We start from the raw sequence: 16,877 nt of genomic DNA on the forward strand, positions 1-16,877 counted from the left end.
ACAGCTTTGCTCTCGAATTGTATAACCAGACCCTTTGACCTTCTTCAAATTCCATCTTCTTAATCTTCGCATCGTGTACTCGCTTCATCCTATCTTTGTATGCTGAAGCACACTCATACACTTCATCTATAAGTTCCTCCAATGCACAGATATTCAACTTACGCTCCTTCCCTGCACACTAATAATCTAAATTAACATTCTTCACAGCCCATAATGCTCGATGAGAAAGTTCTACGGGCAAGTGGCACCCCTCTCCATAAACCAACCGATAGAAGTGGTGCCGATAGGCGTTTTGATAGTTGTTCGGTAGGCCCATAAAGCATCATTTAACTTTGTGGACCAATCTTTTCGATCGGGCCTCACCGTTTTTTGTAAAATTTCTTTAACCTGCCTATTGGACACCTCCATCTGATCACTCATTTGAGGATGGTATGGTGTGGCTATTTGGTGGTTTACGTCATACCGTTTAAGTAGTTTTCCAAAGTTAAACTGTTTAAAATGTGATCCCCTATCACTTATTATAATGCGAGGGACACCAAATCTAAAAAATATGTTCGTTTGGACAAACTTACAAACAACGGTATGGTCATTTGTTTTGGTGGCGATTGCTTCGACCCATTTTGAAACATAATCAACCGCCACCAAAATGTAATAATTCCCGAAGGAATTTGGAAATGGACCCATAAAATCAATCCCCTAGACATCAAAGATGTCTCCTATGAGGATTGGTTGCACGGGCATCTCGTTTCTCTTGGAAATGTTACCCAACTATTGAAATCTCACACATTTTTTAGCATATTCCGCTGAATCTTTGAAAATAGTGGGCTAGTAAAAACCACATGCTAAAATCTTATGACCAGTTTTCTGCCCGCTGAAATGGCTACCACATGCAAGTGAATACGCGTGTGACAAAACACTCCGAATCTCCTCATCTGGAATACATCTTTGAAACACTTGATCCGCCCCGATCTTAAACAAGTCTGGGTCCTCCCATACATACTGTTTCACTTTAGCCATGAATTGGTGCTTCTTTTTCTTTGGCCAAAAATCTGGAATTGTACCTACAACAAGAAAATTAAGGATGTCAGCATACCATGGCAAGGTTGACACGGAGAACAGTTGTTCATCCGGAAATGACTCATTTATCTCTCGGGCATCTTCCTCCTCTTCTCTTTCTACAAATCTAGAAAGGTGGTCCGCAACAACATTCTCACTCCCCTTCTTATCACGAATCTCCACATCAAATTCTTGAAGGAGCAAAATCCACCTTATCAAGCGCGGCTTTGCATCTTTTTTCTCCATCAAATATTTTACTGCGCTATGATCTAAAAACACAACAACTTTTCTTCCCTACATAGAAGATCTAAATTTATCCAACGCATACACTACCGCGAGCAACTCCTTTTCCGTGGTGGTATAATTAATTTGAGCAGCGGAAAGGGTTTTGCTCGCGTAGTAATATTGCAACGGGCTTCTTATCCACCCGTTGACCAAGAACAGCCCCGACCGCATAGTCGCTCGTGTCACACATAATCTCAAAAAGAAGTTACCAGTCAGGCGACAACAGGATCGGGGCCTCGACCAATTTGTTTTTAAGCACGTTAAAAGCATTTAAACAATCTTCATCAAAAACAAATGGTACATCTTTCAATAACAAATTACATAAAGGCTTGGTTATGACACTGAAATTCTTAATAAACCATCTGTAAAATCCGGCATGTCCCAAGAATGACCGAATTCCCTTCACATTTTTAGAGGGGCGGTAAATTAGCTATGACATTAACTTTCGCCCAGTCAACCTCAATCCCCCTACTTGAGATGACATGACCAAAAACAGTTCACTCTTGAACCATAAAATGTCTCTTTTCCCAACTTAAGACCAGGTTCGTTTCCACACATCTTTTCAAAACATTCGTTAGTTCATTTAAGCATAGTTCAAAAGATAAACCGAAAATTGAAAAGTCGTCCATAAAAATTTCTTGTGAATCCCTGACCATATCTGACAAGATACTCATCATGCACCTTTGAAAGGTGGCCTGGGCATTACACAAGCCAAAAGGCATTCGCCTAAATGTGAATGTGCCGTATGGAAACGTAAACGTGGTCTTATGTTGGTCATCGGGGTGAATGGCAATTTGATTTTACCCCGAATAACCGTCTAGAAAACAGTAAAACTTCTGACTTGATAGTTTCTCGATGATTTGGTCAATGAATGGTAAAGGGAAATGATCCTTGGAGGTCATCGCGTTCAACTTCGGATAACCAACACAACTCCGCCACCCGGTTACCGGTCGGGTAGCGATTTCCTCACCTCTCTCATCACAGGTTATCTGAACACCCGCCTTCTTTGGAACCGTTTGTGTCGGGCTCACCCACGTACTGTCCGAGATCGGGAAAATGATTCCCGCATCCAACCACTTCAACACCTCTTTCTTCACAACCTCCCGCATGTTCATTCAACCGTCTTTGTGCATCATGTGTGGACTTTACCTCGGGGTCTATGATAATCTTGTTCATTACAACCGACGGACTAATACCCCTTAAGTCCGCTATCGTCCGTCCAATCGCCACTTTATGTTGCTTCAAAATCTCCATCAATGCCCTTTCTTGCTCGTCTGTTAAATTCGAAGCAACGATAGCCAGTATAGTCTCTCCCTCTCCCAAAAACACATACTTGAGATGTTTTGGGAGTTCCTTCAGCTCCACTACCGGTGGACTCTCAAGTGAAGGTTTCAACTTGGAGTCAATAGTTTCCGGTAGTCTCTCCACCTATTAAGACCAAGGTGGTTTCCCAATACCCGCAACGAACGCCTCAACTACCCTTTCCTCCTCTTTAAACTACAACACATGCTCAACAGATTCCTTGCAACATATAACGCACTCTTCTGTGGTATCTTCCTCACTTTCGTGAGGATTCAACCCGTCAATGGCTTCAGCCGCAAAGAATTCATCACTCACCAGAGGGTTAGTTACATTTGAAAACACATTGAGCCGAATATTTTTATTACCAAAGGCCATGTCGACCACCACGGTTCTATAGTTTATTAAAGCATTTGCAGTTGCCAAAAAGGGCCGACCGAGAATCACGTTCGGTTGCCGTTTCGGGTCAACTGTTACGTAGTCTAGAACCAGAAAGTCAACCGAATAATAAAAATCTTCAATCATGACAATTACATCTGTCACTATTCCCCTAGGAACCTTGAGTGTAAAACCTACCAACACCACTGTGGTGTCGGCTTTTCTAAGGGGACCAAAATCATATTGGTCGTACAAGCTTCCCGGGAGAATGCTCACCTCGGCTTCAAGATCTAATAACGCCCTTGTCATTTTGAAATCACCCACTTGAATGGGTATTATTGGAGTTCCCGGATCTTGAAGTTTGGGTGGGAGGATTCCCGTCAAAACCGAACTCACATTAGCACTTAAGTCAACTTGTTTAGGCATTTTATGAGTTCGTTTTTGAGTGCACGAGTCCTTCAAGTACTTAGCATATGCGGGGACTTATTTTATAGCATCAATGAGGGGTAGATTGGTCTTTACTTGTTTGAAAATTTCCCACATTTCCTCTTGTTGTGGGCCCCTCTTTCTAAGTGATGATGATGTTTCGGGGTTCGCCAATGTTTGAGGAAATGGAACGGTTTTACTCGTTGAACCCGCCTCCTTGGTAGTTGGTGTTCCCTTTTTAATTACTGATTCATTTAAATTTTTATTAACTGATTTTATCGGTTGAGTTCTTGGTTCGATTTCCACATCATCATCACTTTTACCATCTTCCCCCAAGTCTTCCACCACACCCTCAACAAAAGGTGGTGGATTTACCCCATTGTCATTAATTTTACCGTTTTTAAGGGTACTTACCTGGTTGATGTGAGTATTCTTCCCATTCGATGAACTACTACTCTGATGACTCAGGTTCTTCAAGGTATCGCTTGGTAATTTGGATGGATTTCTCTTCAAACTAGCCACTTCTTCAGCAAGCTAGTTCACCTATTTATCCCTTGAAGCATTAGCTTTCTCTTGGAGCTCTAATTTTTGATTCATGCTTTTATTCTGAGCCTCCTGATCCGTCTTCATCCGCTTCAAAAAATCCATCACATCCTTAATCAACTCTTCCTTATTACCCGAAGAACTTCTTTGCCATTGTTGATCACCCTTTTGATATCCTTTGTTATATCCGCCAAACTCCCTCTGATTGTATCCACTCTGCTGGCTACTTGAACCGTTCCCATACTATCTCTGATTTGACTGATAACCAGATCTCTAGGTATTGCCTCGGAAATTCTGGTTTTTCGGAGTTTTCGGGTTTCCATAGCTGAAATTAGGGTGGTTTCTAAGGCCCGGGTGATAGGTGTTAGAGTTCATATTACTATTATTATTGTATCTTTTCTCTCCTTGCACAAAATTCACCTCTTCTTCCTCTTCATCTTCCAACTCTTCCACAACTCCACAACTCGCCACATCGTGCCCCAGCTCACCACATTGTTCACAAACTAGATATGCCTTTTCTGATTTCCCTTTTTCTTTCGTACCCGCAACCATAAACTGATCCAACTTCTTTTCTAGCCTTGCCATCCGATCATCAGAAACCTCCACTGTCTACTGCTTTCACCACTGATCTCTTTATCATTCGATTCGACTGAGATTGTCTCTTAGAGTTCATAGCATGTCTTTCGAGGTGTCCCCAATCTACATTTTCATCATTTGTTAAGAAAGATCCATCAGTGGTATATTGAAGGTCTCGCACATCATCAGTCGTCAAAACATCATGGAAAGCTTTAATTAATTACCTCAAAGCTATTCCGTGATGCGGACATGTTCTCAACAACAACTTAAATCTCGTGAAAGCCTCGTGAAACGATTCGCCCATTCGTTGTTGATAGTTTCTGATAGCAGTGCGGGCTTCTGAAGTTCTTTGTGGCGTATAATATTCATCTAGAAACTGCTGAGCCAAATCTTGCCACATGTAGATGCTAGCGGAAGGCAACGATAAAAACCACTGCTTTGCTGCATCCTTCAAACTATACTGAAACACCACCAATTTTACGTCATCCGCATTAAACCCTTGGCTTGAGATGGTAGCACATATCGAATTAAACTCACTCAAATGCAGATATGGTTCCTCTGTGGCTTTCCTATAGAACGCAGGTATTCCGGTCAAGCTGCTTTGCCTCACTGAAAAAGTTCTCCCCTCTCTGACCGGAATAATGATGTGCAATGGGTTCGTGGCCACTTGTGGGATGAAATGGCTTTGAACTCCCCGAACTGGTGGTGGAACAAATGCTAGCGGGACCCCATCATCAAACTCATACTCAAGAACCTGTAATTCTTACACAATTGGTCTTCTTCGTGGCCTGCGGTTTCTTGGTTGCCATACTGGTTCAGGTGTTTGGTTACGTGGTGGTTGTTGTTGTTGGTTTCTCTGATAATACCGACCCCTAGGTATGTCTTCCCATTTCTCCTCATCCTCAAATTCCTCAAAATCATCAAATCCCCTTCTTCTATTATTCTCTCTCTCAAAATTACCCGCCCCCTGAAAATAAGGTGGTTCAGACCTAACTGACCAATCATCCCTCATGTGATACTGCCTTTGAGCTCTACGATTTCGGTTAATGTGCTGCTTTAGTGGTGGTAACTCATTGAGGGGAGGATTTTGTGGAATGTGTTGTGGTTCTTGATTCAGAGGTGGGTCTTGGTTTTCGGGTTGAAACACGGGTGGGATTGGGTAACCCCCCTGATGGTTCATTTCTTGTTCTTTAGGTTTTGAAGTTTCACCTCGTGTTTTAGCTGCTCGGTTTTTTTTTTCTGTTTTCTCTATTTCTGGATCAAACTGTAGTGGCTCTTGCTCTCGAGAATACCGTGTATACATTAACCTGAAAGATTACTGCGCGCACGAAAACACGCAACCCCACGTAAAATCAACAAAGAAAAAGAAATAAAAGCTGAAATTAAAATTAAACTTAACTAGACTAACTAACGAATAACTAGATCTAAACTAAAATTTATTATGTTTAATTGATTTGATAAACAATAATAAATAATCAACCCTATACGGACTCCTTACGAAGAACTAAATCTAGCAAGATTAAATAATAAAGACTTATCAATAACCTAGCACTTTACAGATTTAGGTTAGCAGCACACATAGGTTTATTCGATAATATTACTCCTATGACCTTATCATGACATCAATCATAAAATAATCAAAAACACGAAGCAATTGACCTAATAGCAATCCTATCATATGACAAACAATAATCAAGGAAAACTATGAAATAAAACTTATCAAACAATCCTAAGCATTCATACGCATCAATTAATTATAAATAAATCTTTTACTAAACCATAAAAATCATAACGTAAATAAATCCCAAAGTCAAATCAAAACATCAAAGTAAGTTCATCATAAGCCTAGATAGTTCATGCAATTTAGCCTAGCATCTTAAATTTAAGCAAAACAAACAATAAAGAATTCATGGCGTTAAATAAACGAAAACAAAAGAAACAAAAGATAAAACCCGTGTTCTTCGTCTTCAAACAATATGCGCAACACCAGCTGATTCTTCGACTCCAAAGCTGCTGAAAACTGATCTTGGACGCCTAGGAACTCACCAAATTCGTCTGGAACTTCAGGGTATGCTTAAGGGTGAGTTTAGGAGTCTTTATATAGGCAACAGAGGTCCAAAAATGCGTAAGTCGGCTAAAAACTGGAACATTCTGGACACATAAGCCGCCGCACCGCGCGGCGGGCATGCCTTCCCCGGTCGCGTGGCGCTTCGGTGATAGGGGGCCGGCCGGTTCGGTTCTTTTCCTGGTCCGATCTGGTTCATTTCCTGATCCTTCGGTTCTCCAGTTCGGCTTGTTTTTGCTCCTTTTTTCGCCCTTTTTTCACCATAATTAAAACCCGACACCTAAAACATAAAACCATGTTAATAGTATACAAATCTTACAAGAATACAAACAAAACTAATAAAATAATAAATAAAATGTACACGGGATAAATGTATATTAAACGATATACCAATTACCCAAAAATATTTTCAAGCACACAATGAAATCTAAAAGTTAGGTTTAGAGTACCAATAATCCAATGAACAACTTAACCCTACACCCAGAGATGGTCACGAGTGGATTAGCCTAGCATATGCATCTTGAATGTCTTTTTTGATTCTTGAATGGATGATACCATGGATGATTCGGGTGATTAGGATGTGTTAGAATGGTGGAAAGAGCCTCCAAAAACGTCCAAGTATGATGTGATATCAAAGATAGCCTTCTTAGGGTTAAACCGGCCTTAAATACCTCCAAAAGAAACCTAAAAATCGCGAATTCTCGTCCAGACGACCGTAAGCTACGGTCACACCACGGTAGGCTACGGTGAGGACCGTTGACGTAGGCTGTCGCGATCTACTCAAAAACAATTAATTAAGGACTTAAATACCTATAACTAGTACGGGTAAGTAAGTTCGTCTTCACAAGGACTCAAGGAAAGTGCTAATTTAATATGACTAAATTAATTAATTAACTAAGGCGGACAGACGATGTCAAGCAGTTTGTAGAAAAAGATTAATTAAAACTAAATGATTACTTAAAAAGATTTGAAAACAATATTAATTAAAGAGCATTCATTCTAGGTTCGGGTTATGTGTTCCATACGTCAATCACAGATTCTCTAGTCTTTGGTTTTACAATAATTGCTAGTCCTATGGTTTGATTTATGATGACAAGCGATACCCTAACCGAATTGTTAACACAAATGAACCCGGACACCACAATTACCAATTCTATGTCTAGGATAATTAACTCAATGATAAGGTTTGATGATTATAGTTCAAGGACACAAGAGCCTAACCCTAAATGTTGATGAACAACCAAACAAACATTACACAAATCAATAATCACAAACACAACCTTTAATCAACCAAATAACTAATTAAGCAAGACAAATCATATAAATTCAATTAAGCTATAACCATTAAGCATTAGAATCTGATCAAAACAGTACTTCACACAAAACCTTAGCCTAGAACGAACACACACGATTAGCCGGATATCGACATAATCGTTAAAGTACTTATCTTGATGAACATAAGATCTTAGGACAAACCGAAAGCTTTGGAATGACGGAAAATCGCCCTAGAACTCCTCTTTTACCTCTGGAAGTCGTCTCTAACCGAATGGGGAGGTTAGAGGGTTTATATAAGGCAAAACCTAAATTTTTGGCCGACTTAAGCATCTTCGCGTATCGCGAAGATGTCCAGGCATGCTTCTTCGCGTATCGTGAAGGACAAAATAGTTGGTTTTAGATTCTGCAGCTTCGCGTATCGCGAAGCTGCCATTCTTTGCATCTTCGCGTATCGCGAAGATGTAAAACTTCAGATTTTCATTTTTTCTTTTCTTGGATGCCTCGTTATGCGTGCACGTCCAATCTCTCACTTCTCGATCTTCGTTCCAAGCCCGTAAATATCCTCATTAAGCTCCATAGCCTCCAATGTCCTGAAACACGTAAACAATGCTTGAAGTACCAATGTTCATTCATTTTATTAATCCAAATATAACTAATTAATATATAAAACTACTAACATTTACCCAACCATCAACCATAGCCTACAGTCTTAACCTTCTGCCTTACGGTGGCAGCCCCACCGTAGGCTATGGTGGGTCACCGTAAGCTATGGTGGGCCTGTCACCCACCATAACGTTTCGCCTATAACTTCTTCGATTGAACTCCGATTTACGCCCCGTTTTCGGCCACGTCTTCGTCTTCACTTGCTCTGTCATTACATGCAATAAGATCTTCATTTCCTTTCCATCTAATATACTCCCATTTAGCTCCTTTAAGCTCCGCACACCTGTAATCGTAAACTCACACAAAGCAATCGTGTTTCCGGCATATAAACACACAAAATATGTGATATGACTCATTTAATACACGATATTTCACCCATATATCACATGCTCGATACAAGTCATCGAGCAGACTTTACTAAGAATATTTTTAGGTAGAAAATATTCTCCTCCAGTAGACTTCAATCTTATATATTGACAAATCCTTGCTTTGCTCGAATAAGTCCCTCAAGCAAGCATGTTTTTCTAGATCTCTTCAATCATGCCTTGGTGACTTGTTGAGAAAACTTCAGCATGTTCGGATGCTAAGCTTGCTCGGGACTGAACCATGCTCGAAGTCCATACTTAGAACATTTGAGACCTTTCTTTATTGTATCCATGCTCAACCCACCATTGTGCTCAGAACACTTGGTTTAAGCTAGAAATATCAAGTTGTTTTCTCGATTATCAATCCATACTCGATGAAGAACATTCTTGCTTGAAGAAGTGTAGCTTGCTCGAAACCTTCAACACTTAGAAGAATTCACTGAAGTAAGTCTTATATTCATAAGACACCGTGCTCGAGGTAGTAAAACCATGCTCGAACGTCCAAGCTTGCTCATAGTCCATACTTAGCCGATTCTTTGAGGAGGTTGAGAAGATTCCAATCTTCCTTTGTGAATATCCAACTCAACACTTGCTTTTTAGTATTGGTGTGCGTTAAAACTTATTAGAAACCCATAGGTGTCTTCTTGAGAAGGTCAGGGGTCCTGTTCAGGTTTTCTCTTAAGTGTCTATTTTACGATACCAGTCCATAACTAAATATTTTCCCGGTTAATTGACAAATTGAAACTTAGGGGATTCTGGCCGAGATACTTTTTCATTATCATCTGATTTAATCAACAAAGTTGTGTTTTCGTTTAATTTACTTGTTTTCTTAAATTAGTTTTTAATGATAGTTTTAAATTAGTATTTTAATTAAAAACCCCCTTAAACAAATAATGTGATTATATATTAAAAAAATATTTGGTTTTTAAGAGTTTTTAAAAGTTCTTAACTTTTATAGAGTTATTAAATAAAACTAACCCTATATATATATCTTTGAAAGAGGCCCACGAGTTTTCCTCTTGCTTTAGGCCTTTAAAATGTTTAGGCAAGCCCTGTATTATATATATATATATATATATATATATATATATATATATAGGGTAAGGTTAAAATGAAAACCCACTTGAGTTGTGAAAACCCGCGAAAACCCTATGTAATATCGTTATTTTTTTTGTTACATGTAATATATGTTGTAACATTTAATACAAAATATCGAAACATCAAAAAAAATGTTTTGCTATTTTTAACATTTTTTTACTAATTTTTATATATGTTTTCAGGAGAGAGAAAAAGTTATATTTATGTTTACATTTTTTATTAACTTTAATTGTGGAACACATGATTCAAACTTTAATTAAAAACATGTGGTTGAGAATTGGTTTTTAGAGTTTTCACAACTCAAGTGGGTTTTTATTTTAACCTAACCCTATATATATATATATAGGGGAAGGATTAAGAGAGAACTCCTTTTTAGAGAAGGAACTAGAGAACTCCTAATTGTAGGGTTATATTTGTAAATTACCTCCCAACGTAAAACTCTTTGCCTGCATCGCCTTCATCTCCGAAGAACTCATCGCCGGCTTCCCCTGTGCAATTATCTCAACACAAACCTCCATTAATGAGAAATTAACAACTACAAATTATAAATCATTACAAACTGGTTAGTTCTGATCCACAATCATCTATTATTTCATTCATTTAACATGTCAATATCATGTATATATGGTCGGGCTGTTACTTTTTATTTCGCATTCGTGGTTTTTACTAATTTACAATTGTGTTACTATGCAATTGATTAGGTATTGCTTCCTTTGGAAATTAGACAAGTCCTAATTTGGGTTATCACAGTGCCCAACCGATTCTAGGCCATAAACTTGTACTAATTGAGTAAAAACCCAATTTGTTTGACTAGAGTGCCCAAACGAGTAAAAACCCAATTGAGTAAAAATCTAATTTGATTTCAAGTTAGGCTTTCTTAGATTCAGAATTTGACTTGACTGATTTATGATTTTTTGTACAAGTGTTCAATTGCCACAATTAGGTTATGTTATACACAGGAAAGATCACTTTTGATCTAATTTAGGTTTATATCTAATCATTTATGATAAATGGCACCTTGATCAATATAATAATGGAGATTTGATTCGTATGCAGTTAAATTAATAATAGTTTTGGCTATTATAGTGCTTATATTCATATTTATGCATATATAAGTATATCACAAATGGAATTATATGAAATTATGCCTGCATCTAATGCATATATCACTTCAATATATTTATTTGAATTCAATTTCAACTATATATGCAAATAGCAGTTCGTGACAAATCAGTTAATTCTAACCCTAATAATCAATTATTTAAATCATTCAACATGTCGATTTCAGGTACTTATAATTCGATCGTTACCTTCCTTATTTGTTTGTCCTTTTAAACTGTTTTATGGTCATTTCGCTGTTAAATCAATTAGGTGTTACTTCGTCTGAAAGTTATACAATCAACATTAACATTGTAATTCAAAAATTAGGCTTTATAAGCAGTTTCTACCAGCTGAATAAACATAATTTGTTTAATCGAAAGGCCTAACTGAGTTCATCTGGTGATATTGGTTCACTATATGGCAATTCTAATAGTATACTATTGCAATCTAGTGGTTTTAGTAAACAAGGTAAAAGCTTATTTTATGATACATATATGCAATATAATGTTAAGTATTGCATATATGTAATATAATGTATGCCATTAACCTATTTATGATTGCACAAACTACATGTATGCTATGGTGTCATGTTACAACTATATTATTATGCTGCTGCTAATTGTTTATTATTAGTTTTCTAATAAATGCTAATCAGCTATTGCACATGTGTAACATACTGCATCGACATCAGCATTACATTACCCATTTTAAACATATATATTACACATTTTTTTCATCTAAGTATGACATTATTGTCTTAATTGTATATTGCAGCAAGAAAGTGTCATTCCTATCAGATGATATAGAGGTGGAGTGCAAAGGGAAGCGCAAGTTCAAGTTTGGTTCAAATATTTTCTGAAAACAGTGATGCATGTGGTCATTCAAGTTATTTTTTGTTTTTTAATTATGTAAACCATCTTATGTGGTCATTCAAGTTGTTTTTGTTTTTTAATTATGTAAACCATCTTTGTAATCTTGTGTGAAAAACTTAATTATTTCCTAGGTTTATGTCACATTCTACAATTCGTTTGACTTGGAAGTTCGAACCTTATTAACTTCGTTATTGCATATTCTCCATAGCCACTACTACAAACATGGGATTCGCCCAATCCAATATGACCTTTAAAATAGAAGCCTTTATGATCCAATTTGACGTCGATATGTATACTCATTGTAGTGCCTTCTTAATGAACATAACATTCATGTTTAATTCAAAATATGTGCTACAACATTCACAATTAATACGCGTAAAATATTGCACACATGCATTCATAAAATAGTTAATACCACCATATTAAAGTACTAAAATATTCATATTGTCTTGACACTAACAATTCCAAATCTTAAGCTTCGAATAACATCTCGTTGTTTCTTTGACAACGTATTCCAAAATATGTATTCTCTCGCTTTTGGCTTTTGTAACACATGATTTTTACTAGCACCATGTTTTCTTTCTTCTTGATACCTTCTCTGCTCTATGCTCTTCACCATCTAGTTAAAATTAAAGTCGACAGTAAATTTCTATACACAATAGATCAGTAATGCATATATGTAATACATATGTATTGCATATATGTAATAAACTAGAACCGTGTATACATGGCGTATACGTCTAATACATCAGTAATACATATACGTAATGCATCAATAATGCATATACGTAATACATCAGCATTAATGCATACACGTAATACATCAGCATTAATGCATACACATAATACATATGTATTGCATATATGTAATACATTTGTACCGTGTATACGTGTAATACCTATGTATTACATATATATTAATAATGCATATACATGTAATATATATGTATTGCATACATGTAATACGCATGTATTGCATATATGTAATACATATGCATTGCGTATATGCAATACACCTGAACCACTATGATAGCTCTATTTATGCTCAATTGTGTGCATAATAAGCCTCAACGATGACATAATTTGTTAGATTAAACATTACAAATGCTTACCTGTTATTTTTCTTTTGATGTATGTTTGACTTTGCGACATGTTTAGACAAAATAGATGATTGTAATAACGTTTCTGAATTAGCTAATATTCGTTCCTTGCTCACATGTACTGCATACGGCTAGACTCGTACTCCTCGCCATTTTCATAATAGTTGATATACAAAAGAAATGAAACTGATTAACGATTCCATCCCAAAATACAGTTAATAAATCCACATGAGTACCAAAACAGATTATAAAAACCATAACACATACTAATTATCAATTTCAAGCCAGTAATCCACATAAATTGGTTCAGTCACCAATCTAATCAATCAAACCTATCATAAAAGCCATATTTCAAATAGATAAACATCATATAACGCAAATAAATCACCGCATCAAGTAATATCTACATAAAAACTCGCCAAAAAATTAACAAACGAACCAAAATCTCCATCTAATTCCACTTCTAACTCGCCACTTGATTCCAGTAAACCCTAATTTCCGTAACACAAGCTTAAACAACGAACAAATATCTATGCTCTTCGATTAACCAGAAAACACAAAAAACAGAGACGGTTGAACACGATTTCAGTGTAATACGCCTAAATAATGTTTGATAATGTGTAAAATTAACTAATATGATTGCTTACCTGATGGCGTTCTTCATTTTTCTGCTTGTATTCGTAGTCGATTTGATGAAATAGACAGTCAATTGGAAGAATGTAAAAAACCATGGTTTGTTGGTAGGCACGGTGAGTGAACAAGCTGAGAAGAAAAACCAATTGTATTTTTGTTCATCTTTCAAATTTACCCTTCCTCATTAAAAACCCACATTTTTTCTTTTTCTTCCCTTCTTTTTTTTTAGCCATTGATCAAGTAAAATCAATGGTTTTAGTAGAGTTCTCTAGTTCTCTCTTTAAAATGAGTTCTCTCTTGATCTCACCCTATATATATATATATATATATATATATATATAGTTCCAAAAGTTTCCAAAAGTGATGGAGTTCCATGTAATTTGTTATCGCTCACCATAGATTTGGCAAGAAAGTGATAGTTCGGGGATTTTTTTGCACCAAGTCGTATACCCTATCTCAATTAACTTTTCAATCAATGTGCTCTTTTATTGTTAATTAAAGAAAATAGTATTAACAGTTCATATGTGTAGTTATAGACTTATAGCGGTGTACTTGAATTGATGCCAAAAAAAGCATTAATTAGTACGTGAACATTCATGCACATGTAGAAACGTGCATGTGTTTCGCTATGTATATTTGTACGCCTACCTTCTTAAACGTGCTATGCTTTATTGGCATTTCACAATGGCAGTTTAAAATTTTTTTAAAGTTAAGAGTTTTACGGCATTTAATGCGTATAATGCGATAAAATGCGATAATTTTTTAAGGGGTAAAATTATCGATTGTACATATTAAAAATTAGATGGAATATTTATACTTTTATTCCTTAATCTTTCCCACACCATTAAAACTTTAATAATTTCTATTTGTTTTCTTGTTATGTACTTTTATCTTTGAACATATTATGTTTTATCAAATTCTCAACGCACCATTATGACATGCTTATTTTTGTCGATGTTTTAATGTAATTTTTATTTTTTTGAGTAAAGTGCCGAAATTGTCAATGAGGTTTGGTCAATTATACGATTTTCGTCCAAAGAGTTTATTTTGTGCAACTAGACGAGACCATCAAGGTTTCCAATTTCTTACCAATTACGTCAATTTGATAATACTCTTAAGTTTGTGAGGGGTATTTCTGTCTTTTACTAATTTATTCATTTAATAATTTCTTTAATTGATATGTGATAACTCCTGCAAGTCAAGACCACACCCACAACCACCATCTTGCCCAAAGCATTGATCAATAACACTAGATACCCCAACATTTTCCTCACCCTCTACCCAACTTCCTATCAAAGGCCATTTAAAAACAAGAAATTAGAAGGTAAATGGAGAACAATCAATATGACAGGAACAAGAATCAACTAGAGAAGATTCCGAAATGGCTCAAAGAACCCTATCTCCCTTTCTTTGCAACGAATTTCATCACCAAATTGAACTCAAAATACATCAAATCAGAACAACTTTACCGATCTACGGTGCTAGCCCTTTTAACCAAGATCTGTTAACAACACACCACCACATCATCAATGATGGGAGAGAAGTGGTGGCGGATAGCAATGACGGTGGCATGATTGGTGTGTGTCTCAGGCGAAGAGGACGAGGTTGAAATTAATGCCAGAGGTCACGAGAAAACTTTAGTCAAAAAGATTAGGGCTAGATAGTATAAGAATTTTCTTTTTCTTTTAAGAGAAAATTACTGTTTGAGTCCTTGTGGTTTTAAGGCGGAGGCATAATGAGTCCTCGAAACATTTTTTGAACTGATTGAGTCCCCGTGGTTTCAGAAACGAACCATTTGAGTCCGCCCTTACTTAACTTTCAGGGTAAAACTTTCATTTGACTGAAAGCACAGGGACTCAAATTGTTCGTTTCTGAAACCACATGGACTCAAATTGTTCGTTTCTAAAATCACGGGGACTCAACCAGTTCAAAAAAAGTTTCGGGGACTCATTGTGTCTCCGCTTTAAAACCACAGGGATGCAAACAGTAATTTTCTCTTCTTTTAATTTATTGTTTATGTGAAAGGACAAATTCATACCTCAGTGAAAAGACCCTTGACTTAACGATTAAATTAAACGGAGTTGGATGTAATTGGCAAGAAATTGGAAACCTCGATGGTCCAGTTGCACAAAATAAACTATTTTGATGAAAATCGCATAATTAACCAAACCTCAAGGACAATTTTGACACTTTACTCTTTTTTTTAATATTGAAATGCGAATTTTAGTATAGAAGTCATAGTTACATAAACGTTCAAGTCCCATAAAGGTATAAGTTGCAAGTTTTATTAAAATCTTAACAATTTTTTATTTTCCATCAGATGTTTCTTTAACGTACGGGATTTAGCCCACGCTATCCCAAAGGTAAAAGATATAGTCCTCCAACTATTGCTACAATTTACAAAACCAAAAAGTACAAAACAAATCCCCACATTGTTACTACAAACCAAATTACAAAAGCAAAAAGTACAAAAACATGTTAAAATCAAATGTTCTTACAAAACCCACTTTGTATAGAGTTCCTGCATAAAAAAAATTAAGAAAAAAGTATTATGTAAATTAAATTTCTGCCTCTCTACCGTTAAACTGAAGGGTGTAATTAATCAAGCATCTCACATGCCAATGTCCGTTTCTAGCCCCCTGTTAGGAACTCGGAAATGTAAATCGGTTTACTGAATAGTCTTATGATTTTATGGGGCATCAAATTGAGCTTGTTTAAACCTAGGTGTGTAATTTTGGGAGTTATTGTAAAGGTCCATGGATTCTGAATCGGACTTCATGTTCAATTCGTTCGACCCGATTACTTCGGCACTTTCACTGCTTGATTTATTGTCGACACACTTTTTTATGACTTAATTTTGTTTCTTGGCTATATGCTTTTTTTTTCAAAAATTGCTAGAAAATGATGACCATTGCAGAATAATATCACCATTTGATATGTTAAATGGTCTTAAGAGCATTCTCAATTCATTCTCTAAATTATGCAAAAGGATTCTTCATTTTTTATAGATGGTTAAAAATGATTATGAAAAGATGATGAAAAAATAGTAATGAAGGTGAGAATTAAAGTAAAATTCAGATAACAGCTCAAACGAGAGATATCTCCAAAACGCAAATAATTATGTTTTTATATTTATAATATA

At 36.3% G+C, this 16,877-nt stretch overlaps 1 protein-coding gene across 1 annotated transcript; it reads right to left on the bottom strand.

The window, feature by feature from the left end:
• Positions 1-825: 825 nt before the first annotated feature.
• Positions 826-1,302, bottom strand: LOC143555608 (uncharacterized). Its single transcript, XM_077045127.1, has one exon. It carries the CDS (start codon positions 1,300-1,302, stop codon positions 826-828), a length of 477 nt encoding a protein of 158 aa, XP_076901242.1.
• Between the last annotated feature and the right edge of the window lie 15,575 nt (positions 1,303-16,877).

The sequence above is a fragment of the Bidens hawaiensis genome, unplaced genomic scaffold, assembly GCF_021521415.1.
Source record: "Bidens hawaiensis isolate Kalapana, Puna unplaced genomic scaffold, B.hawaiensis_p1.1 tig00018213_1, whole genome shotgun sequence".
In the NCBI taxonomy this organism is placed as follows: Eukaryota; Viridiplantae; Streptophyta; class Magnoliopsida; order Asterales; family Asteraceae; genus Bidens; species Bidens hawaiensis.